This window comes from Xyrauchen texanus, chromosome 4 (genome assembly GCF_025860055.1).
Source record: "Xyrauchen texanus isolate HMW12.3.18 chromosome 4, RBS_HiC_50CHRs, whole genome shotgun sequence".
Classification (NCBI taxonomy): Eukaryota; Metazoa; Chordata; class Actinopteri; order Cypriniformes; family Catostomidae; genus Xyrauchen; species Xyrauchen texanus.
The window spans coordinates 39,890,985-39,909,976 of NC_068279.1; the positions used below are offsets into that span (position 1 = coordinate 39,890,985).

General features: G+C 44.4%; 1 protein-coding gene across 1 annotated transcript in view; it reads left to right on the forward strand.

Annotated features, from left to right (window-relative positions):
* Window positions 1-477: 477 nt before the first annotated feature.
* LOC127642975 (pappalysin-1-like) overlaps window positions 478-18,992 on the forward strand; it is a 140,574-nt gene continuing 122,059 nt past the window's right edge. Inside the window, exons 1-2 of the mRNA XM_052125462.1 lie at window positions 478-862; window positions 5,921-7,001. Of these exons, the coding sequence (XP_051981422.1) occupies window positions 478-862; window positions 5,921-7,001 (1,466 nt within the window). The remainder of the gene's footprint in view (window positions 863-5,920; window positions 7,002-18,992) is intronic.

Consider the following 18,992-nt stretch of genomic DNA (forward strand, 5'->3'; position numbering starts at 1 on the left):
ATTTGCCACCTGCATTTACGCATGGGGTTCATTAGGTGAAATGCACTGATATCCTCGAGGAAAATCGTATTTACCAAGTTTATTTGAAATGCGGATAAAGAAAACGTGAAAGGGAAATGATTTTGACCTCTCCACGCTGATTGATTACTTAGTCATCCCTACAGTTTAATGGGATCCATTCAATTGGGAAGGTGGAGCACTTGGATGAATTAACATATTCCTTTCCCCCCTCAATCTGTGTTGAAGTGTCTTTGAAAGGGGCAAGGAAAGGGGGTCGTGGCTTAACATTATAAAGGAAAAAATAAGACAGCATTGCCGTCTTGCTTGGTGTTGAATAGGCGTATTGACAGGCTTTTGTAAAAAAAAAAAAAAAAAAATACCGGGAAATATCTCATTAGCGCTATTTGGTATTTTGAAATCTCTTACATCAAATTCCCTATCTGTTGGGGAAAAAAATCTCTTTAACGCCACTTGAAAATGAAACTTTTGCCCATTTGCACTTGGTTTCAATGCCTTTTGGTTTTTATCGTGTGCTTGGGATCTGAGTGTGGGACTCCACGGCGAGTTGTAAGGTCTAAAAGAGACTTGGTACGCATCAGGGAAGCCAGAAGTACCTTCCCAGGAGCTTGTGCCACACGCTTGCCTCGGGGCAAACGCTCACTTCCCCGGATAGATCGGCGCTCCCCTCGCCTGTCACGGCCAGGGGAAAGCACCCATGCGGCTCGGCGGAGGGCTGTTTATTTTACCGGCAGAGGAGATCAACTGCGTCTGAAACCCAATGCAGAGGTGCCAAGGGGTAATTTTACTCTGGAAATGTGGATAAAACCCGAGGGCGGGCAACGCTCTCCAGCTGTTATCGGAGGTTTGATTTGCTTTATTTGAACTTGCATTATCTAATCTTCGCAGAAAGAATATCCATGAAACTGCAGCATGCGCGAGCTTCATAAAGATTCAGCAGGAAATCGCACCACCTCCAATGTATGGATAGTTGCATAAACACTTGGTACTAACACTTTTATATTAGTCGCACAATTTATGAGGTAATGCGTAGGATGTACTAAGAATAGTTGCCCAGTTTCTGATCTGTCTGAGGGTGGCATATAGAGATGCGCCTCTGCTGTTCTTGTTTACGTATAGGCTACTATCAAAAACTCTCTTGGGTTTTGCATGCGGTGTTGCCAGGCTATCATGATCAAACTTTTGGTTGCATTTTCATCTTGTTGCCTACTTGAAATTACCCGTTTGAACTGCATCAGAGTAGTTTTTACTCTATGTCTAGTGAGCTGATGTAGCTAGCATCTCAATTTGGGTTATTTGGTAACACAATTAACTAAATAACCAAATAAGTTATTAATTGAAAATGACATTCAGTCATTAATAAGCTCTTTAAACAAAATAACAAATTTGAGTCTGTTATTAATATCTGTATCTATTTTTGTTAAACACCATACAAAGAGCATTTTTGTTAGTTCCATCGAAACTTCACACAAAACTGTAATAACTGCATAGTCTATAGTTTTTTGTATGATGCTGTAAGATTTAGCTGCGTGTCTGCGTGTCAGGAAAAGCTTAAAGAAATACGTCATCCCTTTGATGCATAGGCTGCCGTGGAAACATCGTCTATACAATCTAATATCCAACAGACCAGTATAGCGTGTGCTTATTTTCCTTTTATTATAAAATTACTGCCTAGTCCATTTTTTTTATTATTTATTATATTCTGCAAAAAAAAAAAAAAAAAAAAAAAAGAAACGCGTTATTTATTTATTTATATTTATTTATTACACAATCGTTAAATTTTTATCTAATGATTTATTTTGCTTTACAATTGTGCATAGGCTATTACGCATTTCTATAAAGGGGATAGAGTAGAAAAGGTTGGCGTGTTAGTTGCTCGGTTGTATTTATTTATTTTCTTCTCTAACACATTTATATGATTTCTTTTTCATCCCTTCTCCAGCCAACAGAGAGCGTAAAACGTGGAGTCGATTTACGAATCCCTCGTGCACCCCATGAACCCTGTTTTGTGGGAACATGTACGGAAATGTCCTGTAATGATAGACGAATGAAATCATTTTATTATCTCTCTAAAATGTGTTTGTATGGTGAAACCCAGTGAAACTGAACTCAGTGTAGTTGCTCAAATGTTTCTAAAGAGATTTGTCAGCTGTAATTAACAAACCCCTTAGTTTCCTGTTTCTCTTACCTAATGATATCACATACAACCTGTCCCACAAGAACTATAAATATTACAAAGAAGTAATATGCAAATTAAATACAAAAGTTAAATAATTGCAAAATAAAATTATAATTACAAATTAATCTATAGGCTAATTAAAATAAATAATTCTGCACATGAGGTTTAGCACATGCACATACTCTTCAGCTATAGATTTCAAAATGCATGCTTTAAAGTTGCAAATCATATTATCAGTACATTTAAAATCAAAGTCATTACATATAGTTGGGTACAATGTCTCTACCCAAGCTTTATGTCTCCAGAGAGCTGCATGATAATAGATAGATTGAATATATCTTATCAGTGAGTCATCTAAAATTAGTCTGTCCTCTGTCCTTACAAAGCTCTCCTTAGTCACGATGACATCAAGAAGCAACGAGGGGGCGCTGGCAGAGTTTATATAGCTTCTCCACATCAAAAGCTGTTGTTCCATTTTTAAGCAAACTCTTAAATATTGTGACATTTGTGGTCCAAGTAAATTCTGGCTTCTTGTCTATTAGTTGTCACATTTGAACAGTTCAGCGTAAAGACAAGTATGGTCTGTTTTGAAATCAGTAGTCATCAGGTAGATGAATAAAGACGAAAAAGCTTAAAGTGTCAAAGCAGATGGAGAAATCTATAAAAATAGTCTTTAAGTGGTCATCCCTGCCACAAAACATCATGCAATGAACTCGCCAGTGCAGTCTTTTAGATCCTGAGACATGAGAATGCAGCGCACACAGAAAGTGTCCATGTGCTGAGCTTATTATTTGAAGTCTCATACAAATGGATTTCTGTGTTACAAAAAGTTTTAAAACATATCCACAGACAGACGTCTTTTAGCTGTTGGCTTAATTTTGAACATAAATATTCATAAACATATTCTTTTAATTTTGTCTTTGAGGTCTCTGACTTCTGTGGGATGGGATATTTTATGGCACATTACAATAACTTAATGAGCACCTCATAAAACTGTCAATAACACCTCATAGAGGTTTGTAATGATGGCCATAAAAAGTTAAATATTCAATTATCATGTTACAAAACATGGTGATTTATGGTTGGTTAGTGTAGTTGTTGACAGGTACTCTATGTTCATTTAATGTTAATAGATACTTTGTAGTGGGAGGCATTATAAAGATGTGTTATATTGTAATTAATAACAATCTGCCTTGATTACATTAATTATAGGATTCATTAGAATTTAATTAAAAACCAAACATTTAATTGCCATAAATTGCACAAATAGTTACTGTATATTGACCAGATAGTTAACACCGGTCATTAACTAGTTTAAACTTAAGAAAACCTTTCCAGATATTTACATTAAGGTCGACAGACAATTCAGGTGATAGTCCTTTTTCCCAGACAGCTGTTGCATTGGTGTCCTTCATTTCATAATGTTCACTTTGTAGTGCTCTGTCCATGGTGCTGGATACTGAGATAAAATGGATGCTTTTGTGAAATATTGGAAAGGATTACAAGCTGTGCCATATCTGGCACAAGAGGTCAGCCACACATAGTTCTAGAATTACATTTTAACATTTATTAAAACATTTACTTAATTCCATGACTGGATAGGTTTTCATTTTCAAGTTAATTTGCTAAGCAAGCATTGCTTTATATTTGTGTGAGAGTTTCTCTTAATAATTTATCACACAATTGTGTTTAATCTATTATCTGTAAGATGGATAGAGCTATGCATTTATAATGAGCTATTGGGTTTTAAGGATAGCATAATATAGATCAATATGAATTTTGCAATGTCAATCCCTTTCATCCATTCATACAACACCTTTTCTCCTTTCCCTAAATTGAGCCCCTTGCATGTCTGAAGTTCGGGACTGGCAAGAAATGTACCTGTTTGTTATATCCTACTTAGTGGTCTCATTCCAGGATTTCACAGATTGTAATTTCCTCAGTTTTATGGTACAATTTATTTTTATAGATGCTGGCAGTGGTTCTGCTGGCAGCCCAGAAGTAAGAGGGAACTATATGCTCCTGTCTGCTACTTAGAATGACGCTCCCAAATGAATGAACTTTTTAAAGTGGTCAACCCTAGTGGTTAAACCCTCATGTCCAAAAGCTTTTAAGTGCTCCTTTAGAGTTATGAGACATATCAGTAATATATCAGTGTGTAGTGAATTAAAATGGTATAGTAATATTTTCTCTGCTACCCTGGTAACACTTTACATCTTCATTTGCCTAATTGATTTTCACGATTTACCTTTTACCAGCACTTCTTGCCACTGCGGGAAAAGAGAATTCCTCATGTAGGAACTGAAGGCAGACTGAGCTTCACTTGATCTTCACCATTTGACTCCAAGTGCAAGTTTTCATTGCACCACAACTTACTGGATTAAGCGGCATTGCTGTGCGGATTTGTAGAGCTTTTTAAATTAAATGTAAATTAAATGTGAACTGATTATAGAATACACCATCTGATTTCTGCAGTATTAAAGTGTAGTGATGCACACTAAATACTCTTGTATACTTCCTTTATTCTGGTTGATCATGAAGGATACATACTCATTAAATGTAAGAATACCTTACCTTCTGCAGTTCAGCACATGGTTTCCAAATGAAACAGGAAGAAAGGGTTTTAGAGCCCCTATCATAATACGGACTGTGCTGAAAAAATGACCATTTTTGATTTCAAACATCCCTACTGATGCGGAACATTTCAAGAAAATAGACTAAAAATTCAAGTAACCTTTGCTCTGTTGATACAAGACCACATTGTCTGGGACTGATTGCTAGCAGATGCTTCTTTGTAGGCCTGTAGTCCTTGGACTAGACTGTGGCAACGATTCGATCATGGGAACCATGTTGTGTTACCAACTTTTCTGGACAAACATATATGCAGTTTTTGGTCACTATCCATATCAGTGTGCTGTAAATGGCATCTAGCATTGCACACTATATTAAATGGCTGACATAATTAGTACCTACTAATTGTGTCCAGCATTTATTGATTATAAACAGCCGTAATTTATGTACTTCTGCGTTGGTGTGTATCTAATACATGTTAAATTACAAACTGCAATTCATCAATGACATTGTGATAGTTTATCATATTGCAATTGCACAGACTGATCACCCTGTGAAAGCAGGAAGAAAGTTCTGCTGAAATTGGTATGTGCTTACTAAAATTTTAAACCACTGTCCTCTGTGGTTGAAGCTGGAGGTGCTCTGAGACGAAGTCTCCACAGGTGGCACCAAAAGTGAGCTGTGTTTTTAGCTGAAATTATGTAATACATTTACTGTAACAGGAATAAATTTTTCATCAACCCTACTCCCTAACCCAAACCCCAGCCCTAAACCTAACCATTGGTGTAGTACAATGTAATTTTAGATCTAAAATGCAACATCAGAATCATGCACACAATTGTTTATGTGAACACAATAACTTACACAGGACCCGAACACATGTCTGAGAGTGACCATAATTACTTCCTGTTTTTCACGGGACCAGAACTCAGTGTCTTAGAAATTGCACATGTAATGCACAGTAGCGGCATAGAGAAATATTAACACATTTCAGCTGATGCAAAAATATCTAATGCGGATGGCACTTGTCAGTAATTGGCAGAATAGGGCTCATGAAGATTCAGAAGCAACATGTCGATTTCCTGTGTGATCATGTTGGACTGTGAGCGGCATTAAAACGTATTTAGTACTGTATGTGTCATTCTCTTCTAGGGCTCTATGATAAATGCTTCTACGCCTCCAGTGACAGAGGATGGTTGGTTGGCATCAAAGCAGTCAGCGACCAAGCCAACCGTGACCCTCGCTTCTTCTTCTCCCTTAAGACAGACCGAGCCCACAAAGTTACCTTGATTGCCTCAAACGCCCCCTACATTCCCAATCAGTGGTCACATCTGGCCGTCACCTACAATGGTCTCTTTATGAAGCTGTTTGTTAATGGGGCACAGGTTGCTGTAAGCCGAGACCAATCCGGTGAAATTTTCAGCCCACTTACCAAGAAGTGCAAGGTGCTAATGATCAGTGGCAATGCCTTAAACCACAACTACAGGGGAACAATTGAACACTTGAGCTTGTGGCATCGGGCTCTGACCCAACGTGAGATCATTAGATACATGGGTCATAGTCACACCCACTCCGACGATCTTTCTCAGCTAGTGATGTATGAGAACTTTGAGAACATGTCAAGAAAGTGGCTAACGGTGAAAGATGGCAGCTTCCCCCGGTTGGAGAATTCGGACCGGAGCCTTGCAGGAGACTCAAGTGGCTCTCTTGATACTGTACTGAAACCTCCATCTTGCGGACAGACCGTGTGTGACAATGTGGAGGTAGTGACCAACTACTACCAGCTCTGGAGCTTCCGCAAGCCCAAGACGGTTCGTTATCGAGTGATAAATGTTTACGATGATGACGGACTGTGGCCAACAGTTACTGAACACCAGATTAACCTTCAGCACCAGCACTTGAACAATGCTTTCCGTGTCTACAACATTACCTGGAACCACACTGTTCACAATGTCTACAACTCATCTTTACGTAACCGCCTGATATTGGCCAACTGTGATATCAGCAAAGTGGGAGATGAAGAGTGTGATCTTGAATGCAACCACACCCTTACTGGTTTCGATGCTGGATACTGTAAGAGGCAGACTACACGCTGCGCTGAAAACAAACAGGGTAATGAGGTTTGTGAGCCAGAGTGTAACTGGGACAATTTCTATTATGATCATGGAGACTGCTGCAACCCCAATATCACTGATGTCACGAAGACCTGCTTTAATCCAGCGTCACCCCTAAGGTAATTCTCAAAACTTTTTTCCAACATTCTCTGTCCTAACCAGACTCAACATGATTAAAGCTATCTCTTTCTTGTAAATCTGAGTTTTCATCCTTACTAGTCATGACCATGTCAAGCATCAAGCGGCAGGACATTTTGTTGATCGCTTGGTTTCTGTTGCTGTGGTGTTACACTTATTGTGAAATTGAATTGGCCAAAACTCCTGCTCCACATTACTGTTTATTAAACATCAAATATGTCCTGTTGTTCACCTTCAGTGTAGACAGACAAATTACTTGTTGCTATTTTGCTTGTCTATACTTGACACATCATGCCTGGTTAGGATGAAAAAATATACTAATATATGTGTTCAGATTTATCAGCTAATTTGTTATGCAGAAGTGTTTTTAATTGTTTAATTAGTGATTAAAATATCAAAGTGAGTCTGTACAGTATGGCTTGAAATTACTTTGTAGAAGTTTTTTTTTTTTTACTTGGGGTTAGGAGTTCATTGCTGTTTAAAGATTTTAGAAAGAATAGAGAGAACTCTAGGGCACCATTATCTTCATTCATATGTGTGAAGCTTTCAGCAATCTCAGTTTTGTTCCATTAATGTATTGTGATGTGACATCCTGAAAACATCTTAAGTGTTGAATGGGAGTCAGAGGTCTGAAGCATGAATTGAAGTAAAGGATGTCTGCAGTTTCGAGAAACAATAAAACAACATGAAGGATGAGATGTGGCCCTATGTTTTTGTACTCACTTTGTAGTGACTGCCTCTGTACTACTGAGATTCCGGCCTGTACTTCTGTGTTTCATGCATCCCTGTGGTCTATTTTGGCCTTGATTCAAATTTGAGCAACCAATCACATTTTACTCTGTGGATGAAATTAACTGCTCTCGTGGTGACCAGATGTGAATACTGAGGAGAATTTAGACATAGTTCTCCTTTTTGTAAGCTTATAAAAGTGATTTGATAGAGAATAACTCGGAATAGAAAGCATGTCCCCCTTGAGAAGCAGCGGAGCCAATCACAGCTTAAAACAGAATCTCAAACACTATTACTTACAGCATTAAACTCCTCTGGGAGTGCTACTCAGGAAAAAAAGACCATACAGAAATGTTGAGTTTGTGGGGGGCATTTGAAAATGTTGGGGTACAAAAGCACTGCATTTGTTCTCTGGATGATTGAACAATCCAGAGATCTCCTTTCCACTGTTCTCCTTCCTCAGCAACTGTTTCCTTGCAAATCGTAACCATCCACATGATTTTTTCAGCATAAATGTGTAGCATATGCTTCAAAGCATAACTGCTTATGGTCATTTTGTGCACAGGGTTTAGTTTTCTTAGTAATCAGAGTAAACGAGTGCATTTAAGGACAACCAGGGAGCTGTGCCAGCTAAAAAAGGAGAAGTATGTCAAGATCCAAGTTTAATCTCAGGAAAAATTCATTTAATATGGTTGCATGCTTTCATATTAAATATCTGAATAAAAAAAAATAGGCATTACTTACATTTGATAGGTACTATCTGATATGTTTTCAGGTTCGTAACCTCCTTGCAGTGTGGCACTGTTCACAAATTACATAATATTATTGCTTCCTGTTCTTCTGTGGTTCCAGTGACATTGTAATTTGTGTTTTTTGTTGCCGTAATTACAGTTTGTCCTGTTGATGTGTGTGTGTGTTCATGTTTGAGATTAGACAAGAGCGTATGTGGTCAACCAGAGAAAGAAGAGCACTCCAACTGGTTGCTTGTTTTGATTTGATTATGGTATGTCTGGAGAGTTTTGCCGAGGGCCACATAACGAAGTGATTTGACATTCCTTTTTGATTGTACAAGTATGCATGAACAAAGGGTTGTGCAAGAACAGAACAATGGAATCAAATGCTGTGGTGAATTTGTTTTTGCCTTAGACTCATGCATTTGTGGCAGTCTACTTTGAAATCTGCAATTTCAAACAAACCTTATTATTAGTAATAATACATCATTTCTTTTTAAATATGGTTTTAGTATTAGCCATTATTATTAAGTGACATATTTTGGCTAAAATACTGTACTGTTGAGTTTGATTTGATGCACCAGTCTTTGACATAAACAACAAAAGATATGAGAGGTTTTTTCTCCTCCATTTTATAAGTTGTTAAGCCTATTTATTTTTCGATCTATTTATTTCCTGCTAATTATTCACAATCAACAACTCTATCAGAACAAATCTCCGACCCATGTTTTAGGTTGTGGCCCACCTCTGATTTTTTTTATAAATGAGTGGGATTTTGACTAATACACATATGCTTTCTTAAACAATCACAAAAACATTCAGTAGGCATCTTTAATGCTTAACTTAGTGGTCCACACATACAGTAAATCATAATATTTTAATAATGTAATATTAAAACATAAAAACGTCTGGTTACGTATGTAACCTCCGTTCCCCGTGGGAGGGAACGACACGTTGTGTCGGAGAAGCGACACTAGGGGTCTCTCTTGAGCGCCGATATCCACCTCTGATCTATGAAAAAAGGCCAATGAGAGTTGGCAGCCGGTATTTGCATGTCCGCCCCGGACATACGGGTATTTAAGCGGCGCAAATACGGGAGTTCATTCAGGATTTTTCTGAGGAGCGGAAATGGTCCGGCCACAACAGTGGCTCGGTTCAGCGACATGGCGGAGGAAAGACACAACGTGTCGTTCCCTCCCTCGGGGAACGGAGGTTACATACGTAACCAGATGTTCCCCTTCTGTCGCTCTCTCCACGTTGTGTCGGAGAAGCGACACTAGGGGACCCATTCCAATCTTGCCATGCGCTGAACCGTGTACGTGAACAGCCGATACAGAGGCGGGCAGGGATTTCATACAGTGCCGCGCATCGTCTGTACCTGGCTGCACGTACCCTTCCCCAATGCCCCATAAGAACATCGGAATCCTTCTAGTTACCCTGGGAGGGGAACAAGGTGATGTTTGCCAACATGGGAACGGGCCAGCCTGGCTGGGCCTCTTTTCTCTCTATGTTTCTCACATAGAGCAATCACGGCCGGGCCCTTACACGCATATAGGGAAGGGGTCTTACCCAGACCCTCGCGGAGACCACACCTGCCCTTTTTCTTGGGGAGGAAAAGTGGTAGACACGTCACACGGCCGTCTTAGGGCTCGTGTGGAAAGTATGGTGTGGTGGTAGATCCAGCCTCGAAAGGGGGGAGTTGCTACAGCACAGCGACCGGGGCAGCTGTAACTGCCTAAGGGAGACATGGGGGTCCGCTCGTAAGGGGACAGAACTGTGGAATTTACACACAGGCGCAGTCCGAGCAGGAGGCCTTACCTGTGGAGCACCTATACCAGTACAGGGTAGCCATCAGGGTACCCGCAGTGGCCTGGGTCGGCGAGTTCCTCCGCTGAACCGTGGACCCGGAGGGCTGGGGAGGAATCGACCAGGGTCCTGACTCGGAGTGGGGCTCTGTGTGCGGTCCAGGTAAATGCACAGGGCGCGCAATGGACATAGCAACGAAAGGGCTGGGTCTGCCTCCTCCCAGGGCAGCGCTTGCAGGTTCACTACCTGATCTCGGAAGGGTGTGGTAGGAACCTTGGGCACATAGCCCGGTCGTGGTCTTAGGATCACAGACGTATCCGCCGGACCGAACTCCAGGCAAGTGTCGCTGACAGAGAACGCTTGCAGGTCCCCGACCCTCTTGATAGAGGCAAGCGCGATCAGCAGGGCCGTCTTAAGAGAGAGGGCCCTGAGTCCTATTGATTCAAGCGGCTCGAAGGGAGGTCTCTGGAGTCCTGCCAAGACTACCGAGAGATCCCAGGAGGGAACTAGGCCTGGCCGGGAGGGATTCAACCTCCAGGCGCCTCTCAGGAACCTGAGGATCAGGTCGTGCTTACCCAAAGACTTGCCGTCTACAGGATCGTGGTGGGCGGCAATGGCGGCAACATACATCTTGAGGGTGGACGGGGACAGCCTCCTGTCCAGCCTCTCCTGTAGGAACAGGAGCACTGACTTGATCGCGGATCTCTGTGGGTCTTCAGTTCAGGAAGAACACCAATCTGCGAACAAGCGCCACTTTAGGGCGTAAAGGTGCCTGGTAGAGGGGGCTCTGGCTTGGTTGATTGTATTCACAACGGTCGCCGGTAAGCCGGCTAGCTCTTCTGCATCCCGTCCAGGGACCAGACATGGAGGTTCCAGAGGTCTGGGCGCGGGTGCCAGAGCGTGCCCCGTCCCTGAGAGAGGAGGTCCTTTCTCAGGGGAATTCGCCAGGGAGGAGCTGTCGCGAGAAGTCTGAGTTCCGAGAACCAAGTCCGAGTGGGCCAGTAGGGGGCCACTAATGTGACTTGCTCCTCGTCCTCCCTGACCTTGCACAGCACCGGTGCAAGAAGGCTCACTGGGGGAAATGCGTACTTGCACAGCCCCGAGGGCCAGCTGTGTGCCAGCGCGTCTGTCCCGAGAGGAACCTCTGTTAGGGCGTACCAGAGCGGACAGTGGGAGGTTTCCTGGGAGGCAAACAGGTCTACCTGGGCCTTGCCAAACCATTCCCAAATCAGCTGGACCGACTGGGGGTGAAGCCTCCACTGCCCGCTGGGCAGGCGTTGTTGTGATAGCGCGTCCGCTACGATGTTGAGCTTGCCGGGGATGTGAGTGGCACAACATGAGTCGCTGCTGGCTCCATAGGAGGAGACGGCGGGCGAGTTTTGACATGTGGCGGGAGTGTACGCCGCCTTGGCGATTTATGTACGCCAGCACCGTGGTGCTGTCCGATCTCAGGAGGACATGTTTGTCCCGAACTAAAGGGAGGAACTTCCTGAGAGCAAGAAGGACGGTCAGTAACTCCAGGCCATTGATGTGCCAACGCAGCGGGGCCCTTTTCCAACGGCCCGCTGCTGTGTGCCCGCTGCACACGGCACCCCACAAGGATCCCGGGAGGGGTCGGTTGTGACCAGAACGCGTCGGGACACCTGCTGCAGGAGCACTCCTGCCCGTAAAAAGCAGAGGTCTGTCCAGGGTCACAGTGTTTTGAGGCAGGCGGGGGTCACCTGGTCTCTGTGTGTGCATAGTAACTCTCGAGACTGCGCTAGGATGAGCCAGTCATCGAGGTAGTTGAGAATGCGGATGCCGGCTACTCGTAGCGGGGCAAGGGCCGCCTCTGCGACCTTCGTGAAGATGCGAGGGGACAGAGACAGGCCGAAGGGGAGGACTTTGTACTGAAACGCCTGGCCGTCGAACACGAACCGTAAGAAGGGTCAGTGTCGTGGCAGAATCGAGACGTGGAAGTACGCGTCCTTCAGGTCTACCGCTGCAAACCAATCTAGATGCTGAACACCAGCCAGAATATTTCTCTGCGTGAGCATTTTGAACGGGAGTTTTAACAAGGCCCGATTGAAAACTTGCAGGTCCAGGATTGGTCGTAAGCCGCCGCCTTTCTTGGGTACAATGAAGTAAGGGCTGTAGAAACCCTTCCTCATTTCGGTTGGAGGGACGGGCTCGACCGCGCCCTTGGCTAAGAGGGTCGCAATTTCCGTGCGCAGGGAACTGGTATGCTAGCCATGTACTGCGGAAAAGCGGACGCCCCTGAAGGGGGGGTGGGAGCCAGGCAAACTGAATTGCGTAACCGAGTTGAATGGTCCGGTGCTGCCAGCGTGATGCATTGGGAAGCGAAAGCCACGCTTCCCAGCTCTGCGCTAGGGGCACCAAAGGGACGAGTATTTTGGAGGTACCCGGCGGGGCCTCGCAGCGGGGCGGAACAGGTAGTGCAGCATCAGGCGGCTTCATTGCGGCCTGAGGCTGAGGTGCTGAGAATAGACTCAAAGCACTTACCTTGCTTCGTGCACCCGGCAGGGGGCAGGTTCGTGACTGAGGAGGAGGTCTGATGCTGGCGTCCTCTGGACTCGTCTGAACCGGCCGGCCGGGGGACAGTCGTGGGCAGGCGGAAGGCGGGATCGCCGCGTCCGGTGTACTGGGACTGTCGTAATCTGAAAGCAGATTGCCGTGAGAACGGCATTTGCGGGCCAGGTGACCCAGAGGCAAAGGAAATAGCTCTTTTATTGAGAATGTGGGTACCACAGCCCCGTCAGGGGTGTGGCAAATGAAAAAACAAAGGATTCTCCTCCCGGCCCTCCACCGGGGGACGGAGCGGTCTTACCACCTCCGGAGCTAACGTCTTCGGCTCTGGGTCGGCTGTCTCAGGAACGCTTGGGAGCCTTCCGGGTCCTAGAGGGGGTTCGTGAGACAGGGGGTGTGCGCCGCCTGCGGGGTGCTCGACACTGGGGCTGAGAGCTGGGCCCGGGTTGAGGCAGAGCAGGAGCTGGTTTCTTCGCCGCAAGGGGACGCCCTCGGCGAGCAGACGGGGCAGGGCCCGTAGCGGCAGGTGTGCGGCGGGGCATGATGTGAGAGATGGCCTCCGTCTGCTTTTTCACCGCGGAGAACTGTTGGGCGAAGTCCTCGACGGTGTCGCCGAAAAGGCCAATCTGAGAGACAGGTGCGTCCAGGAAGCGGTTCTTGTCGGCCTCACGCATCTCGACCAGATTGAGCCAGAGATGACGTTCCTGGACCACTAGGGTGGCCATCGCCTGTCCGAGTGCCTGCGCTGTGGCCTTCGTCGCTCTCAGGGCGAGGTCGGTCGCTGAGCGCAGTTCCTGCAGCACATCGGGATCAGGTCCACCCCCGTGCATGTTTCTGAGTGCTTTGGCCTGGTGGACTTGCAGGAGGGCCATCGCATGCAGGGCGGAGGCAGCGCGTCCAGCCGCACTGTAGGCCTTCGCGTTGAGCGAGGATGTTGTCCTACAGGGCTTGGATGGGAGTACGGGCAGCCACGCCAGGAGGTAGGGCTACCGGGGCATAGATGGTACGCAACTGCCCTATCGACCTGGGGAATCGCCCGTATCCGTGGCGCTCTCGCCGTCGAGGGTGGTGAGAGTGGAGCGGGTGGCACCTAGACGGGCGGAGAGCGGGGCTCTCCACGTAGACGCCAGCTCGTCATGCACCTCCGGGAAAACGGGACCGGGAGATGCGAGGCCGCAAACGGCGCGCTGCCCCCAGGAACCAGTCATCCAACCGTGAAGGCTGTGGGGAGGATGGAGGGTTCCAATCCAACCCCACGCTCACGGCGGCCCGGGAAAGCATGTCTGACATCTGAGTGTCGGCCTCAGCCTGGGCATGCTGGCCCGAAGGCGGCAGTCCAGGGGAGTCCTCAGCATCAGACATCACACTCTCCGATGCAGCGGCGAGCTGATCTGCTTCGGGCTCGGGAGGATAGACAGCCAGGCCGTGAGGCGAGCCGCTATCGCCGCGAGCATGGACGGGGACCAGCGAGCGTGTCAGGGAACGGGAGGTTCGCGGGGGGCTACCCGGCGAAACTGCACCCGCTGCCGCCCCGAAATCGCCTCCAGCGCCAACCGCATCGTCCTCAATCCCGTGGGAAGAAGTAGCAATGCGGGGTGCAGCTGGGGTGGCTTGCTTTCTGTTGAAAGCAAGCCGCGACCGCAACGTGGTCATGGTCATGTTCTCGCAGTGAGAACATGAACCATCCACAAACGCCGCCTCGGTGTGATCGCGGCCCAAACACACGAGACAGCGCCTGTGGCCGTCTGAAGCGGAGAGGCTTCTACCGCATCCAGGAACAACACAAGGGCGGAAGGGCATCTTGAAAAAGACGCGTCCTGAAACGGACGTTCAACGCCGCTGTGTTTTGCTCTTTTAGAGAAATTACTCTTTTAATAGAAATTTGCTCTTTTAAATACACAATGTGTGTGTATGTCTGCGCTGTCGAAGCGCTCAGGGGCAACAATGCACGCCGTGCAATGTGAAGGAGAAAGCCGCTGTTGTGCGCCGTCAAGATCCAACAGCATGCAGATCGTCAGAGGAAACAGGAACGTTTATAGTGGTGTGTAAACTCGCAGCAAACTGCAGACAGACCATCGGCTCCGAAGAAATTTTCTGAATGAACTCCCGTATTTGCGCCGCTTAAATACCTGTATGTCCGGGGGCGGGACATGCAAATACCGGCTGCCAACTCTCATTGGCCTTTTTTCATAGATCAGAGGTGGATATCGGCGCTCAAGAGAGACCCCTAGTGTCGCTTCTCCGACACAACGTGGAGAGAGCGACAGAAGGGGAACTGCTGGTTTTGCTTGAAAACATTACTTACTGCATTCAAAACACTGTAAATTCAAATACATATTTTAGAAGTAGTATATTATACAAAAGTTAAAATCTACCAAAACTAGCAGTGGGGCGACTGGGACTGGGTCCTGATTCACAGATCCTGATGAAAATCGAAATAAGCCCAAATCTTAAACAATCTTTTTTGACACAGGGTGCTTAACCCCACAAACAACACTTTTTTTAGGCATTTTTAGCTCAATTTTAGCTAAGTGCCCATTGACAGTGATTCAAGATCTTTCCTGGGGTTCCAATAGAACCTGGAATAGCTGTCACTGAGAATGTGTTTGTAAATAGTAACTTTATCTATGTTTGTTTGTCTAAGAGTGGAGATAAGTTTCAGCGCTGTGCTGTTCTCACACACACACACACACACACACACACACACACACACACACACACACACACACACACACACACACACGCACACACAGCTGTCCTTATGAAAACTCTCCATAGACATAATGATTTTTATACAGCATGAACTATAGATTCAAGTACAGTCAAGTGTCAAGTGTTTTTTATTGTTGTTCAACCATATACAGTTAGTACAGTACAGAGTGAAACGAGACAACGTTCCTCCAGGACCATGGTGCTACATAAAACAACATAGGACAAACACAGAACCACATGAGACTACACAGACTAAATAACACCTATAGACAGTGCACGTGCAAACGTGTGCAAAAAGTCTCTGAGTATTGAGGAGTCTGTTGGCTTTGGGAGAAGAAGCCTGAATGCTTCGGTAACTCTTGCCAGACGGCAGGAGGGTGAAGAGTTTGTGTGAGGGGTGTGTGGGGTCGTCCACAATGCTGGTTGCTTTGCAGATGCAGTGTTTTTTGTAAATGTCTTTGATGGAGGGAAGAGAGACCCCGATGATCTTCTCAGCTGTCCTCACTATCCTCTGCAGGGTTTTGCGGTGCAAGTCCCAAACCAGGCAGTGATGCAGCTGCTCAGGATGCTCACAATAGTCCCTCTATATATTCTATCCCCTAAACCTAAACCTAATCCTCACAAAAAACTTTCTGCACTTTTACATTTTCAAAAAACATAGTTTAATATGTGTTTTAAGCGATTTGAATTATGAGGACAAAAGAAATTTCCTCATAAACCAAATTTATAGCAAAATACTTATAATTACCAGTTTGTAACCTAAATAAATGTCCTCGTAAACAAACAAACACTCACACACACACACACACACACACACACACACACACACACACACACACACACACACACTACCTTGTTCAAGAGAAGGGAACCGTTTTCAGAGTTTCAGCCAATCTATTGTTTCATCTATCTATTTGCAATCTGAAACAATATGAGAGATTAATATTGAACAGCTATGTGATAATACACAGACAACTAATGGATGTGCATATTGGAGAAAGGTGCCCTGTTTATTGTGGACAGGCTGTCCAACTTTTAAAGGCTTGGTAGGTTAGGATTAGGGGTAGAGTTATGGGTCAAACAACATATAGGGCACCTTTCACTAATGGGTTCCTGAATAGACATTGGTCAGTGATGTTTGAGGATCTGTAACTTGTTTGATGAATAATAATACTGGTACAGAGACTGGTACAAGTCAAGGTTGACAATAGACAACAGATCGAAACCCTTTTAGTTTTGTAGCCTTTGTTTTACAGTGGAGCCTTGGCAGAGAGGAAGGACATAAACAGTCAATAGACTGTAGATACTGATTGTCTAATCCCCTTATGAATGTGTCAGTTTTTACTTATTAAAGGGAATTTGAGATATTTCCTTGATATTTTTAAAGTGTTGTTTTGGTTCTATGAAAACATACTGTAAGTTTCAGGACTAAAAAGTTCCTTTACAGTCCACAAGGAATGTTTAAAACTTACAGTAGAGGGGTCTGGGTAGCTCAGCGAGTAAAGACACTGACAACCACCCTTGGAGTCATGAGTTTGAATCCAGGGCATGCTGAGTGACTCCAGCCAGGTCTCCTAAGTAACCAAATTGGCCCGGTTGCTACGGGGCTAGATTCACATGGGGTAACCTCCTCGTGGTCGCTATAATGTGGTGCTTGCTCTCGGTGAGCTACGAGGTGAGTTGTGGATGCCACGGAGAATAGCGTGAAACCTCAACATGAGCTAGGTCTCCGCAATAACATGCTCAACAAGCCACATGATAAGATGCGTGGCTTGACAGTCTCAGACGCGGAGGCAACTGCGATTTGTCATCCGCCGCCATGAAAAGTGAATACATTAAAGGAATAGTTCACCCAAACATAATAATTAATAATTTTCTCACCATTATTGTATGTCGCCTAATATGACTTTCTTTCTTTTGCGGAACATGACGTTTTATATTTTAATGTTGATATGATGTTTTGATTGTCCACAAAATACAAGTGAATGGTGCCCAAATGTTCAAGGTCCAGAAATTACCAAAAATCTGCATTAAGGTAATCCATAAATCTCCAGTTGTTGAATCTATGATTTTTGAAGCAATCCAATCTATATTGGCTTAGAACAGACCAAAATACAGTATAACTCATTTTTCACAATAAATCTTGACATCAGCAGTCTCCTTGGCCATCATTATTTCAAGCTTGATCACACTTTCTAGCACCATCTAGCACTCGGTGCATGCGTCAAGCGCTAGGAAGTTTAATCGAGCGAGAAATTATGATCTTGCCCAGAGACTGCAATAGCAAGTTATATTTTGGTCTGTTCTCACCCAATCCCAATCAGATATCTTCTGAATACATTGATTTAACCATGAAATTATAGTAACCGAGCTTCTGGATCGGGTTCGCCTAAACACTTTTGAATAATAAAATAATGAAAATGAGACTCAGAAGTTCCATGAACACTTTTAATTATTCCACATCTCAACCACATATCCTGCAGGGACCAACAGTAACCTCAAGCGCATGCTCAATCCTCTCTTGCCCACGGCAAGTCCCGAAGGACAGAATTTATTACACACACATAAATGCAACATCCCTATAGCCTTAACTTCAATTCAGAATTTATTTAATCTGTTACATAATTGATATATAAATGGTTAAAAAATGTTTTTTTGAAAAGCCCCTTAAAGATATATAACTGTATATGCCATTCATTCTGGAGTAGATCTACATGCTGATCTGGTTGCTTGTCCTTAAATGTTCATGTTATTAGTCCTTTTTCAGAGAATGAGAGTGCTGAATGTAGCATGACATATAACAGAAGCAGGAAGTAATGGAGGATTTACTGTTGGAATACACTGTTCAGAAATGAATGTTGTAGGCAACACATTGAGTAGGTGATTCCTGCAGACAAGCACATTGGTGCATCCATATTTATTCTAATGCATTGTACTCATTCTGCTGAAAGACTTACAGTGAAAGTGATTCAAATATATTGGAAATATTGTGTGAAAAGAATACAACTGTGAAAGGGCTAGTTCACCCATAAAGGAAAATTCTGTCATCATTTACTCACACTCATGGGCGAACTGGCCCTTTCAGTTGTATTATTTTCACACAATATTTCCAATATTCCAAAATTATTTTATTCACTTAGCCTTATATGTTTATAAATCAAATTTTTGAACATCTCCATCCTTTTAAGACCTCGCAATAAATGTATCCTCTACCCTTCAAGCTCTTTTTTTATGGCTACTGTCTGTGAATTATATTATTTCTGTAGAGGTCAGCTACAAATTACCCCATGAGTATGCGAACCTCATGCCTGCTTGTGCATGATGCTAATTGTGTAGATGATTGATCACTCCGCTTATGTACTTGAAGCTGATGAAAAGATCTGTGAAAGGCTGAGAAAATTATAGCCCTCTCAGCCAACTGGTGAACACTGCTATGCCATCCCGCCCAGAGCATCTCCACGCAAAGCC